We start from the raw sequence: 23,257 nt of genomic DNA, 5'->3' as shown, positions 1-23,257 counted from the left end.
TCCTGCAATGACACACTTCTTCACTTCCTCTCTCTCCTGCAATGACACACTTCCTCTCTCTCCTGCAATGACACACTTCTTCACTTCCTCTCTCTCCTGCAATGACACACTTCCTCTCTCTCCTGCAATGACACACGTCCTTCCTCTCCTGCAATGACACACTTCCTCTCTCTCTTGCAATGACACACTACTTCACTTCCTCTTTCTCCTGCAATGACACACTTCTCCACTTCCTCCCTCTCCTGCAATGACACACTTCCTGGAGACAGAGAGAGAGAGAGAGAGAGAAACACAGACAGAGACAGAGAGAGAGAGAGAAACACAGACAGAGAGAGAGAGAGAGAGAGAGAGAGAGAGAGAGAGAGAGAGAGAGAGAGAGAGAGAGAGAGAGAGAGAGAGAGAGAGAGAGAGAGAGAGAGAGAGAGAGAGAGAAACACAGACAGAGAGAGAGAGATCTTTTTGTCTCTATAACAAAGCAGAATGAGCAAAAACTTATACATGATCAATTACAAATCTTAGAATCAAATATTAAAGACCAGAAAGACCAGAACCCACTGGATTCTCCAATTACATTGAATGAATTACAGCACAAAATACAAACCCTCCAACCCAAAAAGGCATGTGGTGTTGATGGTATCCCGAATGAAATGATAAAATATACAGACTACAATTGGCTATACTAAAACTCTTTAACATCATCCTCAGCACTGGCGTCTTCCCCAATATTTGGAAGCAAGGACTGATCACCCCTATCCACAAAGTGGATACAGATTTGACCCCAATAACTACCGTGGGATATGCGTCAACAGCAACCTTGGGAAAATCCTCTGCATTACCATTAACAGCAGACTTGTACATTTCCTCAGTGAAAACAATGTATTGAGCAAATGTCAAATTGGGATTTTACCAAATTACCGTACGACAGACCACGTATTCACCCTACACACCCTAATTGACAAACAAACAAACCGAAACAAAGGCAAAGTCTTCTCATGCTTTGTTGACTTCAAAAAACTTTTGACTCAATTTGGCATGAGGGTCTGCTATACAAATGAATGGAAAGTGTTGATGGGGGGAAAAACATACGACATTATAAAATCAATGTACACAAACAACAAGTGTGCAGTTAAAATAGGCAAAAAACACACATTTCTTCCCACAGGGTCGTGGGGTGAGACAGGGATGCAGCCCCACCCTCTTCAACATATATATCAACGAATTGGCGAGGGCACTAGAGCAGTCTGCAGCACCCGGCCTCACCCTACTAGAATATGAAGTCAAATGTTTACTGTTTGCTGATGATCTGGTGCTTCTGTCCCCAACCAAGGAGGGCCTACAGCAGCACCTAGATCTTCTGCACAGATTCTGCCAGACCTAGACCTTGACAGCAAATCTCAGTAAGACAGTTGCCGGGACCACAAATACAAATTCCATCTAGACACCGTTGCCCTACAGCACACAAAAAATATATATATCTCGGCCTAAATATCGCCACAGGTTACTTCCATGAAGCTGTGAACAATCTGAGAGACAAGGCAAGAAGGGCATTCTATGCCATCAAAAGAAACATCAAATTTGGCATACCAAATAGGATCTGGCAAAAAATACTTGAAACAATTATAGAATCCATTGCCCTTTATGGTTGTGAGGTCTGGGGTCCGCTCACCATCCAAGAATTCACTAAATGCGACAAACACCAAATTGAGACTCTGCATTCAGAATTCTGCAAAAATATCCTCCGTGTACAACGTAAAACACCAAATGATGCATGCAAAGCAGAATTAGGCCGATCCCCGCTAATTATCAATATCCAGAAAAGAGCCGTTAAATTCTACAACCACCTAAAAGGAAGCGATTCCCAAACCTTCCATAACAAAGCCATCACTTACAGAGAAATTAACCTGGAGAAGAGTCCCCTAAGCAAGCTGGTCCTGGGGCTCTGTTCACAAACACAAACAGACCCCACAGAGCCACAGGACAGCAACACAATTAGACCCAACCAAATCATGAGAAAACATTGGAAAGAATTTACAAAAAAACAGAGCAAACTAGAATGCTATTTGGCCCTAAACACTGTGACTGACCCAAAATTAAGGAAATCTTTGACTATGTCCAGACTCAGTGACCATAGCCTTGCTATTGGGAGAGGCCGCCGTAGGCAGACCTGGCTCTCAAGAGAAGACAGGCTATGTGCAACACTGCCCACAAAATGAGGTGGAAGCTGAGCTGCACTTCCTAACCTTCTGCCAAATGTATGACCATATTAGAGACACATATTTCCCTCAGATTACACAGATCCACAAAGAATTTGAAAACAAATCCAATTTTGATAAACTCCCATATCTACTGGGTGAAATACCACGGTGTGCCATCACAGCAGCAGGATGTGTGACCTGTTGCCACAAGAAAAGGGCAACCAGTGAAGAACAAACACCATTGTTAATACAATCTATATTTATGTTTATTTATTTTCCCTTTTGTACTCAGTATATAGACATAATATGACATTTGAAATGTCTTTATTATTTTTGAACTTTTGTGAGTGCAATGTTTACTGTTAATTTGTATTGTTTATTTCACTTTTGTTTATTATCTAGTTCACTTGCTCTGGCAGTGTAAACATATGTTTCCCATGCCAATAAATCCCATTAAAGTGAAATTGAAATTGAATTGAGAGAAGGAGAGAGAGAGAGGTAGAGAGAGAGAGAGAGAGAGAGAGAGAGAAGGAGAGAGAGAGAGAGGTCATGATCAGATGAGCTCCTGCATTTTTCAGCATTTTCTTTAAAAAATATAGATTTAGAGTTAGTTAAACTTGGATTTTTTGTCAGGAACACATACAGGATGCTACCCTCTACAACATAACCCTAAATTCAAATCAAAACTCAAAACCTACAACCTGATTTTGGACGGAATTACGGAATCACCTGAAAGATTCACAACTACCAAGGATTATTACACAGCAAATTCTCTGGAAAACAACAGTAATCTGAAAACACCACCCAACCTGGAACTGAGTGAGTAATGTTTAGTCTGAAACTATATTCTATTGCCAAAAGCCAAGAAGAAAAATACATGACATTACTTTATAAGCATTGAATGAAACATAATTGCCAAGCTTGATACAGCTTCAACTAGCACTGACGTGTCAAGTGAGAGGTGTCAAAGACCATTAGCCCAACAATGGCAGGAGAGTCGAATAGTCTACCCCAACCAAATGGAGAGGCCTTAGAAGCTCCCTCCTGCTGTTCAGAGGTAATTAAAATACAGTACCCTGGGAGTGTAAAGAATGACAAGGCAAGAAAAGAGCACAAAATGAAGCTCCTTATGGAAAATCAAGAGACACTTTTTGCTGACTATTACAAAAATGGGAACATCAGCAACCTTATCTTCCACACAAACCATCCCCTGGCATGGCACAGTGCTATATTAGCACACTACCCCTCTGTTAAGAGAGGGGGGGTTAACGAGGGGTGGAAACTCAGGATACTTGACAACGAAGACTCTGAGTCAGCTAACATAAATCTATATAAGTCTGGAACAGTATTGGTACAGGGCAACCCCAAACAGTTTCAGCTGGACTTTCACCTAATCAAAGAATTAGCCCAGCAGGAGAAGCTCTCCCTTGATAAAGATACCCCCACCCCAAGCGGGTCAGACCAAAACTCTTCATCATATAACCCCACAGACGAGCAACCCTCAGCAGACAGTCAACCTCCCAGTACAGAGCACTTCTCCCTCATTGAAATGAAGGATAAATTCACCCAGCTGGAGGTAAGGCAGGTTGAGCTGGAACAGCAGGTGATTACACTCCAGTCAGCACAGACCCAGACAACAGTCCAGCACAACAACACCCCCTTAACCAGACCAGGAGAGCTGGAGGTGGAGAGAGACACATCTGGACTCTGGACAGTTAAGAGACAACTTCAACTGGAGAAAGAGCAGAAGCAGGAGCAGGAGCAGAACAGAGCACTAGAGGAGAGGATCAGACTGCTGGAGGAGAGGGAGAGGGGGATGGAGGAGAGGATCAGACTGCTGGAGGAGAGGTTGAGGGGGATGGCATGTGACAGAGAACAACCCACTAGGGAGGTGGCCATCCCCACAGAGAAGCCAGCAGAACAGCCCACCTCATCACCCGACAAAAGTCTCGACACCACAGCAGAACAGTCCACACCAGACCCTGACCATAGAGTCAACATCACAGCAGAACAGACAAAAGAAAAACCCCAAGCCCAGCAGCTCTCACCCCCCCTGAGCACCCCCCCTGTCAGCCACCCTGATAGCCCTCCTGACAACCCCCCCACACCCACTGAGGACAAACACAAGACACAGATTTTTCTCCTTATGGACTCAAATGGGAAATTTATAGAAGAAAAAAAACTTTTTCCCAAACACAGTGTATCTAAACTCTGGTGTCCAAACACCCAGTGCGCCCTAGACCTTCTGTCTGAGGACAAACTAGGCTCACCTAGCCACATAATAATACACACAGGCACAAACGACCTGAGAGCACAGCAGGAAAGGGTGGCCACAGCACTGAAGGGAGTGATTGAAAAAGCTTCTTCTACTTTCCCCAATGCACAAGTGGTTATCTCCACCCTGCTACCACGAAAAGACTTCCACCCTGCTACAATACAGTGGGTAAACGCAAGCATCTCCCGTGACTGTGCCTCAAAACCAAATGTTTTCCTGGCCCACCACTCCACCCTGGACTTGAACAGCCTCTATGACCAGGTCCACCTCTACAAGGCAGCAGTGCCCACCTTTGCCCGGACTCTAAAGGACATCGCTCTCAAACGCAGCCCCAACACTTCACACAGGAGCAACAGATCAATAGACACCCCACCCAGACCAGCGAGACACCCTCCAAGACCTTCAGCACCCCACCCTGGACCTACACATAGAGGACCCACGCCAAGAGGACCTACATCCAGACCACAGCACCCCCAGACACACCCCCACCCCAACCAATCAACACCCCCCCACATCAACCATGCCCACACCCAATTTAGGCCCCCTCAGATCAGACCTATGCCACTCCTGCCCACCCCATGCACCCCACCCCCGCAGAGAGGGCATCAACATGGAAGTCACACATACGCCCAGGTAGTGAGCGGGCAAACAGGCCCAACCCCCACTCTTACACTCGCCCAAGCCAACGGCATGTACCAGATGCTCAGCAGGCTCTGCTCACACTTACTGGCCTGAGGCCAAACCACGACCAACAACATTGGACACTTTATGGAACAAAAAGCCTTCACTATATCATCCTGGAATATCCAAGGCCTGAGGTCATCTGCCTTTGGCCTAAAGAGCAGGAACCCGGACTTCACCAAAGAAATCGGTAATGCAGACATTGTCATCCTGCAAGAAACCTGGTACAGAGGAGACGGACCCACTGGTTGCCCTCTAGGTTACAGAGAGCTGGTAGTCCCATCCACCAAACTACCAGGTGTGAAACAGGGAAGGGACTCAGGGGGAATGCTAATTTGGTATAGAGCAGACCTAACTCACTCCATTAAATTAATCAAAACAGGAACATTTTACATTTGGCTAGAAATTCAAAAGGAAATTATCTTAACAGAGAAAAATGTCCTCCTGTGTGCTACCTATATCCCCCCACTAGAATCCCCATACTTTAATGAAGACAGCTTCTCCATCCTGAAGGAGGAAATCAATCATTTCCAGGCCCAGGGACATGTATTAGTCTGTGGCGACCTAAATGCCAGAACTGGACAAGAACCTGACACCCTCAGCACACAGGGGGACAAACACCTGCCTGCAGGTGACAGCATTCCCTCCCCCATATGCCCCCCTAGGCACAACTATGACAACATAACCAACAAAAACGGGTCACAACTCCTGCAGCTCTGTCGCACGCTGGGTATGTACATAGTCAATGGTAGGCTTCGAGGGGACTCCTATGGTAGGTTCACCTATAGCTCATCTCTTGGCAGTAGCACTGTAGACTACTTTATCACTGACCTCAACCCAGAGTCTCTCAGAGCGTTCACAGTCAGCCCACTGACACCCCTATCAGACCACAGCAAAATCACAGTCTACTTGAACAGAGCAATACTCAATCATGAGGCATCAAAACCAAAGGAACTGAGTAACATTAAGAAATGCTATAGATGGAAGGAATGCAGTTTGGAAACCTACCAAAACACAATTAGACAACAGCAAATTCAATCCCTTTTAGACAACTTCCTGGGTAAAACGTTCCACTGCAATAGTGAAGGTGTAAACTTGGCAGTAGAAAATCTTAACAGTATATTTGACCTCTCAGCTTCCCTGTCAAATCTAAAAATCTCAAATAGAAAACCAAAGAAAATGAACAACAATGACAAATGGTTTGATGAAGAATGCAAAAATCTAAGAAATAAATTGAGAAACCTGTCCAACCAAAAACATAGAGACCCGGAAAACCTGAGTCTACGCCTTCACTATGGTGAATCACTAAAACAATACAGACATACACTACGGAAAAAGAAGGAACAGCACGTCAGAAATCAGCTCAATGTAATTGAAGAATCCATAGACTCTAACCACTTCTGGGAAAATTGGAAAACACTAAACAAACAACAACACGAAGAATTATCTATCCAAAATGGAGATGTATGGGTAAACCACTTCTCCAATCTTTTTGGCTCTATAACAAAGAATAAAGAGCAAAAACATATACATGATCAAATACAAATCCTAGAATCAACTATTAAAGACTACCAGAACCCACTGGATTCTCCAATTACCTTGAACGAGTTACAGGACAAAATAAAAACCCTCCAACCCAAAAAGGCCTGTGGTGTTGATGGTATCCTTAATGAAATGATCAAATATACAGACAACAAATTCCAATTGGCTATACTAAAACTCTTTAACATCGTCCTTAGCTCTGGCATCTTCCCCAATATTTGGAACCAAGGACTGATCACCCCAATCCACAAAAGTGGAGACAAATTTGACCCCAATAACTACCGTGGAATATGCGTCAACAGTAACCTTGGGAAAATACTCTGCATTATCATTAACAGCAGACTCGTACATTTCCTCAATGAAAACAATGTACTGAGCAAATGTCAAATTGGCTTTTTACCAAATTACCGTACAACAGACCATGTATTCACCCTACACACCCTAATTGACAACCAAACAAACCAAAACAAAGGCAAAGTATTCTCATGCTTTGTTGACTTCAAAAAAGCCTTCGACTCAATTTGGCATGAGGGTCTGCTATACAAATTGATGGAAAGTGGTGTTGGGGGTAAAACATACGACATTATAAAATCCATGTACACAAACAACAAGTGTGCGGTTAAAATTGGCAAGAAACACACACATTTCTTCACACAGGGTCGTGGGGTGAGACAGGGATGCAGCTTAAGCCCCACCCTCTTCAACATATATATCAACGAATTGGCGCGGGCACTAGAACAGTCTGCAGCACCCGGCCTCACCCTACTAGACTCTGAAGTCAAATGTCTACTGTTTGCTGATGATCTGGTGCTTCTGTCACCAACCAAGGAGGGCCTACAGCAGCACCTAGATCTTCTGCACAGATTCTGTCAGACCTGGGCCCTGACAGTAAATCTCAGTAAGACCAAAATAATGGTGTTCCAAAAAAGGTCCAGTCGCCAGGACCACAAATTCCATCTAGACACTGTTGCCCTAGAGCACACAAAAAACTATACATACCTCGGCCTAAACATCAGCGCCACAGGTAACTTCCACAAAGCTGTGAACGATCTGAGAGACAAGGCAAGAAGGGCATTCTATGCCATCAAAAGGAACATAAATTTCAACATACCAATTAGGATCTGGCTAAAAATACTTGAATCAGTCATAGAGCCCATTGCCCTTTATGGTTGTGAGGTCTGGGGTCCGCTCACCAACCAAGATTTCACAAAATGGGACAAACACCAAATTGAGACTCTGCATGCAGAATTCTGCAAAAATATCCTCCGTGTACAACGTAGAACACCAAATAATGCATGCAGAGCAGAATTAGGCCGATACCCACTAATTATCAAAATCCAGAAAAGAGCCGTTAAATTCTACAACCACCTAAAAGGAAGCGATTCCCAAACCTTCCATAACAAAGCCATCACCTACAGAGAGATGAACCTGGAGAAGAGTCCCCTAAGCAAGCTGGTCCTAGGGCTCTGTTCACAAACACAAACACACCCCACAGAGCCCCAGGACAACAGCACAATTAGACCCAACCAAATCATGAGAAAACAAAAAGATAATTACTTGACACATTGGAAAGAATTAACAAAAAAACAGAGCAAACTAGAATGCTATTTGGCCCTAAACAGAGAGTACACAGTGGCAGAATACCTGACCACTGTGACTGACCCAAACTTAAGGAAAGCTTTGACTATGTACAGACTCAGTGAGCATAGCCTTGCTATTGAGAAAGGCCGCCGTAGGCAGACATGGCTCTCAAGAGAAGACAGGCTATGTGCTCACTGCCCACAAAATGAGGTGGAAACTGAGCTGCACTTCCTAACCTCCTGCCCAATGTATGACCATATTAGAGAGACATATTTCCCACAGATTACACAGATCCACAAAGAATTTGAAAACAAATCCAATTTTGATAAACTCCCATATCTACTGGGAGAAATTCCACAGTGTGCCATCACAGCAGCAAGATTTGTGACCTGTTGCCACAAGAAAAGGGCAACCAGTGAAGAACAAACACCATTGTAAATACAACCCATATTTATGCTTATTTATTTTAACTTGTGTGCTTTAACCATTTGTACATTGTTACAACACTGTATATATATAATATAACATTTGTAATGTCTTTATTGTTTTGAAACTTCTGTATGTGTAATGTTTACTGTTAATTTGTATTGTTTATTTCACTTTTGTATAATATCTACCTCACTTGCTTTGGCAATGTTAACACATGTTTCCCATGCCAATAAAGCCCCTTGAATTGAATTGAATTGAGAGAGAGAGAGAGAGAGAGAGAGAGAGAGAGAGAGAGAGAGAGAGAGAGAGAGGGAGAGAGAGATAGAGAGAGAGAGAGAGAGAGAGAGAGAGAGAGAGAGAGAGAGAGAGAGAGAGAGAGAGAGAGAGAGAGAGAGAGAGAGAGAGAGAGAGAGAGAGAGAGAGAGAGAGATAGAGAGAGAGCGAGCGAGATAGAGAGAGAGAGAGAGAGAGAGAGCATGTGACAGGAAGAGAGATACATAAAAAGCATAACCTAATTTGACTCATAGCATAACTCTCATAGCTAGCCAACTCTGATCCTAAGCAGCTAGATACAGTACACTCTATCTCTCTCAAATTCAAGCTGCTTTATTGGCATGATAAATATTGTGTCAATATTGCCAAAGCAACAATGTATACAATATACATTGTAAAAACATTATAAAGAATAACAAATAATAATATAAAATGGTGGTCTCTCTCTCTCTCTCTCAACACTCACGTACAAACAAAAATGCAGTCAGCTAAAGTCCTGACTGAGGAAGGATGCATCTGTCTGTCTATCTGCTGATAGAAGCTGCTGGGAGCTGTTTACCGTGCGGTCCAGCCAGCGGAGGTAGAGAATAGAGCAGAAATGGCCCATAGCATACTGATTCATCCACACTGCTGCTAATGCTGCTGGGGTGCAGCACACACCCAGACAGATAGAGAGGGAGAAAAATAGAGGAGGCAGAAGGAAAGTGCAGAAGAGAGTGGGGGGAGGGGAGAGATAGAATAGAGGGAGGTGGGGACGCAAAACAAAGAGGGGGGGGGAGAAGGAGAGGAAGGATAGAATGAGGCAAAGAGATGGAAATAGAGGGAGATCTTGGCAGAGATAGAGAGAGAGAAAGGAATAGATGGGGAAGAAGGGAGGGATGGAGGGATGGAGACAGGAGAAACGTGAGGACTGAAGAGCCAGCCAGCCTCACCTATTGTCCTGTTGTGTCCCGTCCGATCGCTCTGTGTGATCTCTGCTGGAACAAAAGACTACTGCCAAAGTAACAGGGTTTGAGCACCGACTCTTGTCTGTCTGCCTGCCTTAGCCTCGTGTAACTCGCCACCCCCTCACACACATGCGCACACACAGATACACACCGGCTTACCCATGTCTGTCTTAAGACAGAACAGAGAAGAGGGAGCTGGGGGAGGAACTAATCAATAACTACCCTATGTACTGGCCTTGCACTTCTACAGGGAACACCTACACATTTACGTAATATTAGTGAGTACACTCACACGTGGATCTTTTAAAAAAAATAGTCAATGTAAAAAATGTACGCGCTCACACACACACACACACACACACACACAAAGAGAGGGGAATTCCATCTCAGGGGACGCAGTCAGGTTGAGATGCACTTTACAATATGGTACACATAATAAGCTGCCCTTATATCCTCCCATTCAACCCATTCAACATCAACCAGCCTCATCTGACTACCAGCCCATCTAACATCAACCAGCCTCCTCTGACTACCAGCCCATCTAACATCAATCAACCAGCCTCCTCTGACTACCAGCCCATCTAACATCAATCAACCAGCCTCCTCTGACTACCAGCCCATCTAACATCAACCAGCCTCCTCTGACTACCAGCCCATTCAACATCAACCAGCCTCCTCTGACTACCAGCCCATCCAACATCAACCAGCCTCCTCTGACTACCAGCCCATCCAACATCAATCAACCAGCCTCCTCTGACTACCAGCCCATCTAACATCAATCAACCAGCCTCCTCTGACTACCAGTCCATCTAACATCAATCAACCAGCCTCCTCTGACTACCAGCCCATCCAACATCAACCAGCCTCCTCTGACTACCAGCCCATCCAACATCAACCAGCCTCCTCTGACTACCAGCCCATCCAACATCAATCAACCAGCCTCCTCTGACTACCAGCCCATCTAACATCAATCAACCAGCCTCCTCTGACTACCAGTCCATCTAACATCAATCAACCAGCCTCCTCTGACTACCAGCCCATCCAACATCAACCAGCCTCCTCTGACTACCAGTCCATCTAACATCAATCAACCAGCCTCCTCTGACTCTCAACCCGTTCCAACAACCTTTCATCCATCACACTGTCAAACAGTGTTACAACCAACAAAACAACCAACCAATCAACCAACCAACCAACCAACCAACCAACCAACTAACCAGACTAGGAACCCGACACAGCTCACACATTAACCAAGACACAAGCTAAGTAGCACAACCAACAGCATTGAAAGAGAATATTTATTCACAGTACGGCTCCAGAACATTACTGTGTCTCAATTCCATGATGCATAACCACAGATCAATACAAATGCTTTTAGCAACAGTGGTGCTGGACTACAGGGGATGGGTGAGGAAGGGTGAGGGAAGGAGGAAGGAAGAGTGAGCAAGGGTGAGGGAGGGAGGATTGGTGGGGAAGGGGGAGGGAGGATGGGTGGGGAAGGGGGAGGGGGAGGGAGGATGGGTGGGGAAGGGTAAGGGAGGGAGGATGGAAGAGTGAGCAAGGGTGAGGGAGGGAGGATTGGTGGGGGAGGGGGAGGGAGGATGGGTGAGGAAGGGTGAGGGAAGGAGGATGGATGGGGAAGGGGGAGGGGGAGGGAGGATGGGTGGGGAAGGGTGAGGGAAGGAGGAAGGAAGAGTGAGCAAGGGTGAGGGACGGAGGATGGATGGGGAAGGGTGAGGGACGGAGGATGGATGGGGAAGGGGGAGGGGGAGGGAGGATGGGTGGGGAAGGGGGAGGGGGAGGGAGGATGGGTGGGGAAGGGTGAGGGGGAGGGAGGATGGGTGAGGATGTGTAAGGGGGAGGGAGGATGGGTGAGGAAGGGTAAGGGGGAGGGAGGATGGGTGAGGAAGGGTAAGGGGGAGGGAGGATGGGTGAGGATGTGTAAAGGTGAGGGAGGATGGGTGAGGATGTGTAAGGGGGAGGGAGGATGGGTGAGGATGTGTAAAGGGGAGGGAGGATGGGTGAGGATGTGTAAGGGGGAGGGAGGATGGGTGAGGATGTGTAAGGGGGAGGGAGGATGGGTGGGGAAGGGTAAGGGGGAGGGAGGATGGGTGAGGATGTGTAAGGGGGAGGGAGGATGGGTGAGGATGGATGAAGTAAGGAAGAGGAATGGGAGGGAGGGAGAGAGAGGTAGGGTAAGGGAGGGTGAGGTGAGGAGTGAGGAGGGAGGAGTGATGGGAGGGAAGGAGGGAGGAGTGATGGGAGGGAAGGAGGGAGGAGTGATGGGAGGGAAGGAGGGAGGAGTGATGGGAGGGAAGGAGGGAGGAGTGATGGGAGGGAAGGAGGGAGGAGTGATGGGAGGGAAGGAGGGAGGAGTGATGGGAGGGAAGGAGGGAGGAGTGATGGGAGGGAAGGAGGGAGGAGTGATGGGAGGGAAGGAGGGAGGAGTGATGGGAGGGAAGGAGGGAGGAGTGATGGGAGGGAAGGAGGGAGGAGTGATGCCTTTCCAGCATCAGTGAGACTAAATGCGTACAGCCATCCAACTGTAATCTGATCACTATCTCTTCCATGGGTGTGGCCAAGCTCTGGCTCAGAGCCAATGGGGAAGAGACAGTGAACTGTGATTGTGACATCTTTAAGAAGATACAGTACAACGACAAAGCATCAAAGCAGCTCTCAATAGATTTTAAATTAAAACCAATAGCAAAATCCCAAAACTACAAACCTCTCGCATCTGGCACTCCAGGCAAACACTCAAAGTACTTTAAATGTCAAGTATCCTTTAAGTAGTTTATGGGATGGCCAGCGGCGTCAGTTCAGCTAACACTATGGTTAAATGGGGTGTGTAGAAATACAGCTAAACCTAGGGTATGGCTAAATGGGGTGTGTGGAAATACAGCTAACCCTAGGGTATGGCTAAATGGGGTGTGTGGAAATACAGCTAACCCTGGGGTATGGCTAAATGGGGTGTGTGGAAATACAGCTAACCCTAGGGTATGGTTAAATGGGGTGTGTAGAAATACAGCTAACCCTAGGGTATGGCTAAATGGGGTGTGTGGAAATACAGCTAACCCTGGGGTATGGCTAAATGGGGTGTGTGGAAATACAGCTAACCCTAGGGTATGGTTAAATGGGGTGTGTGGAAATACAGCTAACCCTGCGGTATGGCTAAATGGGGTGTGTGGAAATACAGCTAACCCTAGGGTATGGCTAAATGGGGTGTGTGGAAATACAGCTAACCCTAGGGTATGGCTAAATGGGGTGTGTGGAAATACAGCTAACCCTAGGGTATGGCTAAATGGGGTGTGTGGAAATACAGCTAACCCTAGGGTATGGCTAAATGGGGTGTGTGGAAATACAGCTAACCCTAGGGTATGGCTAAATGGGGTGTGTGGAAATACAGCTAACCCTAGGGTATGGCTAAATGGGGTGTGTGGAAATACAGCTAACCCTAGGGTATGGCTAAATGGGGTGTGTGGAAATACAGCTAACCCTAGGGTATGGCTAAATGGGGTGTGTGGAAATACAGCTAACCCTAGGGTATGGCTAAATGGGGTGTGTGGAAATACAGCTAACCCTGCGGTATGGCTAAATGGGGTGTGTGGAAATACAGCTAACCCTAGGGTATGGCTAAATGGGGTGTGTGGAAATACAGCTAACCCTAGGGTATGGCTAAATGGGGTGTGTGGAAATACAGCTAACCCTAGGGTATGGCTAAATGGGGTGTGTGGAAATACAGCTAACCCTAGGGTATGGCTAAATGGGGTGTGTGGAAATACAGCTAACCCTAGGGTATGGCTAAATGGGGTGTGTGGACATAAAGCTAAACCTAGGGTATGGCTAAATGGGGTGTGTGGAAATACAGCTAACCCTGGGGTATGGCTAAATGGGGTGTGTGGAAATACAGCTAACCCTGGGGTATGGCTAAATGGGGTGTGTGGAAATACAGCTAACCCTAGGGTATGGCTAAATGGGGTGTGTGGAAATACAGCTAACCCTAGGGTATGGCTAAATGGGGTGTGTGGAAATACAGCTAACCCTGGGGTATGGCTAAATGGGGTGTGTGGAAATACAGCTAACCCTGGGGTATGGCTAAATGGGGTGTGTGGAAATACAGCTAACCCTGGGGTATGGCTAAATGGGGTGTGTGGAAATACAGCTAACCCTAGGGTATGGCTAAATGGGGTGTGTAGAAATACAGCTAACCCTAGGGTATGGCTAAATGGGGTGTGTGGAAATACAGCTAACCCTAGGGTATGGCTAAATGGGGTGTGTAGAAATACAGCTAACCCTGGGGTATGGCTAAATGGGGACCAAGGTGGACCAAGACGGACCAAGGTGCAGCGTGTGTTGAGTTCCACATCTTTTAATAAAGTGAAACTTCTAAACAAACCAGAAAACAAACAACGAAACGTGACAGAGTCAGAGTCGCCCTCCTGTCCGGAGCCGCCAGAGTCGCCCTCCTGTCCGGAGGACAGGTGTGAGGGTCCCCAGTCCAGGGTCGGCGGTGAGGGTCCCCGCTCCAGAGGCGCCACTTAAGTGGGCCAAGCCTGAGGTAGAGCGGGGTTCACGTCCCGCACCAGCACCGCCACCGCGGATAGATGCCCACCCAGACCCTCCCCTATGGGCTTAGGTTTTGCGGCCGGAGTCAGCACCTTTGGGGGGGGGGGGGGGGGGGATACTGTCACACCCTGACCTTAGAGATCCTTTTTATGTCTCTATTTTGGTTTGGTCAGGGCGTGAGTTGGGGTGGGCATTCTATGTTTTGTGTTCTATGTTTTCTATTTCGTTGTCTCTGATTGAGAACCATACTTAGGTAGCCTTTTCCCACCTGTGTTTTGTGGGTAGTTGTTTTCTGTTTTGTGTTGCTGCACCTGACAGGACTGTTTCGTTTTCGTTCATTCTCTTTGTTATTTTGTTTAGTGTTCTGTTTAAACAAAAATAACATGAACACTTACAACGCTGCGCTTTGGTCCACACCTAATTCAACAGACGATCGTTACAGTGTGTGTGTGTGTGTGTGTGTGTGTGGCAATAAACCATAAACACTATATAGCTGCTTCATAAACACTATATAGCTGCTTCATAAACACTATATAGCTGCTTCATAAACACTATATAGCTGCTTCATAAACACTATATAGTTGCTTCATAAACACTATATAGCTGCTTCATAAACACTATATAGCTGCTTCACAAATATTTTCTTATAAGCAAATTTATAAAGTTTATTACCTTATGGCAGAAGTGTTGTGTAGTAATGGCAAACACTTCTAGTCCAAGAGAAGCCTTCTTCAGCTCAGCCTGCAGAGACAGGAGCTGCCTAGCCTGGTCCTCACAGCGCTCTCTCAGCTTCTGCACCAGGGCACGCTCACACTCCTGACCTCCGACCCCTGACCCTGAACCACCACGATCTGCTGGTCTACCTCGGACTAGAGAGAGAGGTTATGATGGGGAGGAGAGGGGGGAGTGTGGGAAAGAGAGAGAAACAAGGGGGAGAAACAAGAGAGAAATAGAGATTAAAAAAGACAGAGAGAGATGGAACAGTGGTAGGCCTGATCACCGATAACGACGAGACAGCCTATAGGGAGGAGGTCAGAGTCCTGACTGTGTGGTGCCAGGACAACAACCTCTCCCTCAACGTGATCAAGACTAAGGAGATGATTGTGGACTACAGGAAAAGGAGGATCGAGCACGCCCCCATTCTCATCGACATGGCTGTAGTGGAGCAGGTTGAGAACTTCAAATACCTTGGTGTCCACATCACCAACAAACTAACATGGTCCAAGCACACTAAGACAGTCGTGAAGAGGGCACAACAAAACCTATTCCTCCTCAGGAGACTGAAAAGATTTGTCATGGGTCCTCAGATCCTCAAAAGGTTCTACAGCTACACCATCGAGAGCATCCTGACTGGTTACATCACTGCCTGGTATGGTAACTGCTCGGCCTCCGACCGCAAGGCACTACAGAGGGTAGTGCGTACGGCCCAGTACATCACTGGGGCCAAGCTTCCTGCCATCCAGGACCTCTATACCAGGCGGTGTCAGAGGAAGGCCCAAAAAATGGTCAAAGGCTCCAGTCATCCTATTCATTAACTGTTCTCTCTGCTACCGTCAGGCAAGCGGTACCGGAGCGCCAAGTCTGTGACCAAGAGGCTTCTAAACAGCTTCTACTCCCAAGCCATAAGAGTCCTGAACATCTAATCATAGGGCTACCCAGACTATTTGCATATCCCCATCCCTTCTTCTACGCTGCTGCTACTCTCTGTTATTATCTATGCATAAGTCACTTTAATAACTCTACCTACATGTACATATTTCCTCAATTACCTCGACTACCCGGTGCCCCCGCACATTGACTCTGTACCGGTACCCCCTGTATATAGCCTCCACATTGACTCTGTACCGGTACCCCCTGTATATAGCCTCCACATTGACTCTGTACCGTAACACCCTGTATAAAGCCTCCACATTGACTCTGTACCAGTACCCCCTATATATAGCCTCCACATTGACTCTGCACCATAATACCCCGTATATAGCTTCCACATTGACTCTGTACTGGTACCCCCTGCATATAGCCTCGCTATTGTTATTTTACTGCTGCTCTTTAATTATTTGTTACTTTATTTCTTTTTTTGTGTGGTATTTTTCTTAAAACTGCATTGTTTAAGGGTTTGTAAGTAAGCATTTCACTGTAAGGTCTACACCTGTTGGTTAAGGGCTTGTAAGTAAGCATTTCACTGTTGTATTCGGCGCATGTGAAAAGACAGAGAGAGGGATGGAAAAGACAGAGAGAGAGATGGAGAGAGAGATGGAAAGACAGAGAGAGAGATGGAGAGAGATGGAACGACAGAGAAGGAAAAGACAAAGAGAGATGAAGACAGAGAGAAAGATGGAAAGACAGAGAGAGAGAGAGACAGAGAGCGAGAGAGAGAGATGGAAAGACAGACAGAGAGAGAGAGATGGAAAAGACAGAGAGAGAGAGATGAAGACAGAGAGAGATGGAGAGAGAGATAGAAAGACAGAGAGAGATGGAAAAGATAAAGGCCAATTTCTATTTTACCCTGTTTATCAAAAGTGTTGGAAAAACTTGTCAATAATCAACTGACTGTCTTTCTTGATGTCTATAGTATTCACTCTAGTATGCAATCTGGTTTCAGGTTATGGATGTGTCACTGCAACCTTAAAGGTCCTCAGTGATGTCATCATTGCCCTTGATTCTAAGCAATGTTGTGCTGCTATTTTTATTGACTTGGCCAAAGCTTTTGATACGGTAGAACATTCCATTCTTGTGTGCCGGCTAAGGAGTATTGGTGTCTCTGAGGGGTCTTTGGCCTGGTTTGCTAACTACCTCTCTCAAAGAGTGCAGTGTATAAAGTCAGAACATCTGCTGTCTCACCTACTGCCTGTCACCAAGGGAGTACCCCAAGGCTCGATCCTCGGCCCCACGCCCTTCTCAATTTACATCAACAACATAGCTCAGGCAGTAGGAAGCACTCTCATCCATTTATATGCAGATGATACAGTCTTATACTCAGCTGGCCCCTCCCTGGATTTTGTGATAAATGCTCTACAACAAAGCTTTCTTAGTGTCCAACAAACTTTCTCTGCTCTTAACCTTGTTCTGAACACCTCCAAAACAAAGGTCATGTGGTTTGGTCAGAAGAATGCCCCTCTCCCCACAGGTGTGATTACTACCTCTGAGGGTTTAGAGCTTGAGGTAGTCACCTCATACAAGTACTTGGGAATATGGCTAGACGGTGCACTGTCCTTCTTTCAGCACATATCAAAGCTGCAGGCTAAAGTTACATCTAGACTTGGTTTCCTCTATCGTAATCGCTCCTCTTTCACCCCAGCTGCCAAACTAACCCTGATTCAGATGACCATCCTACCCATGCTAGATTACGGAGACATAATTTATAGATCGGCAGGTAAGGGTGCTCTCGAGTGGCTAGATGTTCTTTAACATTCGGCCATCAGATTTTCCACCAATGCTCCTTATAGGACACATCACTGCACTCTATACTCCTCTGAAAACGGGTAATCTCTTTATATCGGTCGCAAGACCCACTGGTTGATGCATATTTATAAAACCCTGTTAGGCCTCACTCCCCCTATCTGAGATATCTACTGCAGCCCTCATCCTCCACATACAACACCCGTTCTGCCAGTCACATTCTGTTAAAGGTCCCCAAAGCACACTGTTACGGTTTTCCTCCTCCTCTTCATCCGAAGAGGAGGAGCAGGGATTGAACCAAAATGCAGCGGGTTGTGATGACATATTGATTTATTAAATAAACAAAACAGACAAAGACGAAAACGAACTATACTTGATATAACTAACAAAATAACAAAACGATGTAGACAGACCTAAACTACGAACTTACATGAAACGAAGAACACATGAACAGGAACGACCGAGACGAGACAGTACCGTGTGGTGCAACAAACACAGACACAGCGACAATCACCCACAAACAAACAGTGAGAACAACCTACCTTAATATGACTCTCAATTAGAGGAAAACGCAAAACACCTGCCTCTAATTAAGAGCCATACCAGGCAACCCAAAACCAACATAGAAACAGCAAACATAGACTGCCCACCCAAAACTCACGCCCTGACCATCACACACATACAAAACAACAGAAAACAGGTCAGGAACGTGACACACACACATCCCTGAGTCGCTCTTCTTTTCAGTTCACTGCAACTAGTGACTGGAACGAGCTGCAACAAACACTCAAACTGGACAGTTTTATCTCAATCTCTTCATTCAAAGACTCAATCACACTCTTACACTTACTGACAGTTGTGGCTGCATCACGTGATGTATTGTTGTCTCGATCTTCTTGCCCTTTGTTCTGTTGTCTGTGCCCAATAATGTTTGTAGCAGGTTTTGTGCTGCTACCATGTTGTGCTGCTGCCATGTGTTGCTGCCATGCTGTGTTGTCATGATGTGTTGCTACCATGTTGTTGTCATGATGTGTTGCTACCATGTTGTTGTCATGTTGTGTTGCTACCATGTTGTGTTGTCATGTGTTGCTGCCTTGCTATGTTGTTGTCTTAGGTCTCTCTTTATGTAGTGTTGTGTTGTCTCTCTTGTTGTGATGTGTGTTTTGTCCTATTTTTGTATTTTTATTTTATTTTTAATCCCAGCCCCCGTCCCCGCAGGAGGCCTTTTGCCTTTTGGTAGGCCGTCACCGTCAATAACAATGTGTTCTTAACTGACTGGCCTAGTTAAATAAAGGTTAAATAAAATCCATACATCATACAGTCCATCATACAGTCCATCATACAGTCCATCATACAGTCTAACATACAGTCCATCATACAGTCCATCATACAGTCCAACATACAGTCCATCATACAGTCTAACATACAGTCCATCATACAGTCCATCATACAGTCCATCATACAGTCCAACATACAGTCCATCATACAGTCCATCATACAGTCTAACATACAGTCCATCATACAGTCCATCATACAGTCCAACATACAGTCCATCATACAGTCCATCATACAGTCTAACATACAGTCCATCATACAGTCCATCATACAGTCTAACATACAGTCCATCATACAGTCCAACATACAGTCCATCATACAGTCCATCATACAGTCTAACATACAGTCCATCATACAGTCTAACATACAGTCCATCATACAGTCCATCATACAGTCCATCATACAGTCCATCATACAGTCTAACATACAGTCCATCATACAGTCCATCATACAGTCTAACATACAGTCCATCATACAGTCCAACATACAGTCCAACATACAGTCCATCATACAGTCCATCATACAGTCTAACATACAGTCCATCATACAGTCCATCATACAGTCCAACATACAGTCCAACATACAGTCCATCATACAGTCCAACATAAAGTCCATCATACAGTCCATCATACAGTCCAACATACAGTCCATCATACAGTCCATCATACAGTCTCACATACAGTCTAACATACAGTCCATCATACAGTCCAACATACAGTCCAACATACAGTCCACCATACAGTCTAACATACAGTCCATCATACAGTCCAAAATACAGTCCATCATACAGTCCATCATACAGTCCAACATACAGTCCAACATACAGTCCATCATACAGTCCATCATACAGTCTAACATACAGTCTAACATACAGTCCATCATACAGTCCAACATACAGTCTAACATACAGTCCATCATACAGTCCAACATACAGTCCATCATACAGTTCAACATACAGTCCAACATACAGTCCAGCATATAAAACACAGTCCAACATACAGTCCATCATACAGTCCATCATACAGTCCATCATACAGTCTAACATACAGTCCATCATACAGTCTAACATACAGTCCATCATACAGTCTAACATACAGTCCATCATACAGTCCATCATACAGTCTAACATACAGTCCATCATACAGTCTAACATACAGTCCATCATACAGTCCATCATACAGTCCATCATACATTCTAACATACAGTCCAACATACAGTCCATCATACAGTCTAACATACAGTCCATCATACAGTCTAACATACAGTCCATCATACAGTCCAACATACAGTCTAACATACAGTCCATCATACAGTCTAACATACAGTCCAACATACAGTCCAGCATATAAAACACAGTCCAACATACAGTCCATCATACAGTCCAACATACAGTCCATCATACAGTCCAACATACAGTCCAACATACAGTCCATCATACAGTCCAACATACAGTCCAACATACAGTCCAACATACAGTCCAACATACAGTCCATCATACAGTCTAACATACAGTCCATCATACAGTCCAACATACAGTCCATCATACAGTCCATCATACAGTCCAACATACAGTCCAGCATATAAAACACAGTCCAACATACAGTCCATCATACAGTCCATCATACAGTCTAACATACAGTCTAACATACAGTCCATCATACAGTCCATCATACAGTCCATCATACAGTCTAACATACAGTCCATCATACAGTAACATACAGTCCATCATACAGTCTAACATACAGTCCATCATACAGTCCAACATACAGTCCAACATACAGTCCATCATACAGTCTAACATACAGTCCATCATACAGTCCAACATACAGTCTAACATACAGCCCATCATACAGTCTAACATACAGTCCAACATACAGTCCAACATACAGTCCATCATACAGTCCATCATACAGTCCAACATACAGTCCAACATACAGTCCATCATACAGTCCATCATACAGTCTAACATACAGTCCAACATACAGTCTAACATACAGTCCAACATACAGTCCATCATACAGTCCAACATACAGTCCAACATACAGTCCATCATACAGTCCATCATACAGTCCAACATACAGTCCAGCATATAAAACACAGTCCAACATACAGTCCATCATACAGTCCATCATACAGTCTAACATACAGTCCATCATACAGTCCATCATACAGTCCATCATACAGTCCATCATACAGTCTAACATACAGTCCATCATACAGTCTAACATACAGTCCATCATACAGTCCATCATACAGTCCATCATACAGTCCATCATACAGTCCATCATACAGTCCATCATACAGTCCATCATACAGTCTAACATACAGTCCATCATACAGTCTAACATACAGTCCATCATACAGTCTAACATACAGTCCATCATACAGTCCATCATACAGTCCATCATACAGTCCATCATACAGTCCATCATACAGTCCATCAAAACCAAGGCTTTTGACTCTGTCAATCACCACATCCTCATCGGCAGACTCGACAGCCTTGGTTTCTCTAATGATTGCCTCGCCTGGTTCACCAACTACTTCTCTGATCGAGTTCAGTGTGTCAAATCGGAGGGTCTGTTGTCCGGGCCTCTGGCAGTCTCTATGGGGGTGCCACAGGGTTCAATTCTTGGACCGACTCTCTTCTCTGTATACATCAATGATGTCGCTCTTGCTGCTGGTGATTCTCTGATCCACCTCTACGCAGACGACACTATTCTGTATACTTCTGGCCCTTCTTTTGACACTGTGTTAACAACCCTCCAGGCGAGCTTCAATGCCATACAACTCTCCTTCCGTGGCCTCCAATTGCTCTTAAATACAAGTAAAACTAAATGCATGCTCTTCAACCGATCGCTGCCTGCACCTGCCCGCCTGTCCAACATCACTACTCTGGACGGCTCTGACTTAGAATATGTGGACAACTACAAATACCTAGGTGTCTGGTTAGACTGTAAACTCTCCTTCCAGACTCACATCAAACATCTCCAATCCAAAGTCAAATCTAGAATTGGCTTCCTATTCCGCAACAAAGCATCCTTTACTCATGCTGCCAAACATACCCTTGTAAAACTGACCATCCTACCAATCCTCGACTTCGGTGATGTCACTTACAAAATAGCCTCCAAAACCCTACTCAATAAATTGGATGCAGTCTATCACAGTGCCATCCGTTTTGTCACCAAAGCCCCATATACTACCCACCACTGCGACCTGTACACTCTCGTTGGCTGGCCCTCGCTTCATACTCGTCGCCAAACCCACTGGTTCCAGGTCATCTACAAGACCCTGCTAGGTAAAGTCCCCCCTTATCTCAGCTCGCTGGTCACCATAGCAGCACCTACCTGTAGCACGCGCTCCAGCAGGTATATCTCTCTAGTCACCCCCAAAACCAATTCTTCCTTTGGACGCCTCTCCTTCCAGTTCTCTGCTGCCAATGACTGGAACGAACTACAAAAATCTCTGAAACTGGAAACACTTATCTCCCTCACTAGCTTTAAGCACCAGCTGTCAGAGCAGCTCATAGATTACTGCACCTGTACATAGCCCATCTATAATTTAGCCCAAACAACTACCTCTTTACCTACTGTATTTATTTATTTATTTATTTTGCTCCTTTGCACCCCATTATTTCTGTCTCTACTTTGCGCTTTCTTCCACTGCAAACCAACCATTCCAGTGTTTTTTAGTTTTTATTTTACTTGCTGTGTTGTATTCACTTCGCCTCCATGGCCTTTTTATATTTTTATTTATTTATACATATATTTGTTTGCCTTCACCTCCCTTATCTCACCTCACTTGCTCACATTGTATATAGACTTATTTTTTTCACTGTATTATTGACTATATGTTTGTCTTACTCCATGTGTAACTATGTGTTGTTGTATGTGTCGAACTGCTTTGCTTTATCTTGGCCAGGTCGCAATTGTAAATGAGAACGTGTTCTCAATTTGCCTACCTGGTTAAATAAAGGTTAAATAAAAATAAAAAAAATTAAAAACATACAGTCCATCATACAGTCCATCATACAGTCCATC

The 23,257-nt window shown here is 45.2% G+C and overlaps 1 protein-coding gene across 4 annotated transcripts in view; it reads right to left on the bottom strand.

The window, feature by feature from the left end:
• mtus2b (microtubule associated tumor suppressor candidate 2b) overlaps positions 1 to 23,257 on the bottom strand; it is a 153,310-nt gene that overhangs the window by 25,286 nt on the left and 104,767 nt on the right. For all 4 annotated transcript variants that reach the window (XM_071358123.1, XM_071358126.1, XM_071358125.1 and 1 more), the window contains one exon: positions 15,159 to 15,355. In XM_071358123.1, the coding sequence (XP_071214224.1) occupies positions 15,159 to 15,355 (197 nt within the window). The remainder of the gene's footprint in view (positions 1 to 15,158; positions 15,356 to 23,257) is intronic.

The sequence above is a fragment of the Salvelinus alpinus genome, chromosome 21, assembly GCF_045679555.1.
Source record: "Salvelinus alpinus chromosome 21, SLU_Salpinus.1, whole genome shotgun sequence".
NCBI classification, from domain to species: Eukaryota; Metazoa; Chordata; class Actinopteri; order Salmoniformes; family Salmonidae; genus Salvelinus; species Salvelinus alpinus.
The sequence above is the reverse complement of the archived record's forward strand: the minus strand, read 5'-3'. Positions and strand labels throughout refer to the sequence as shown.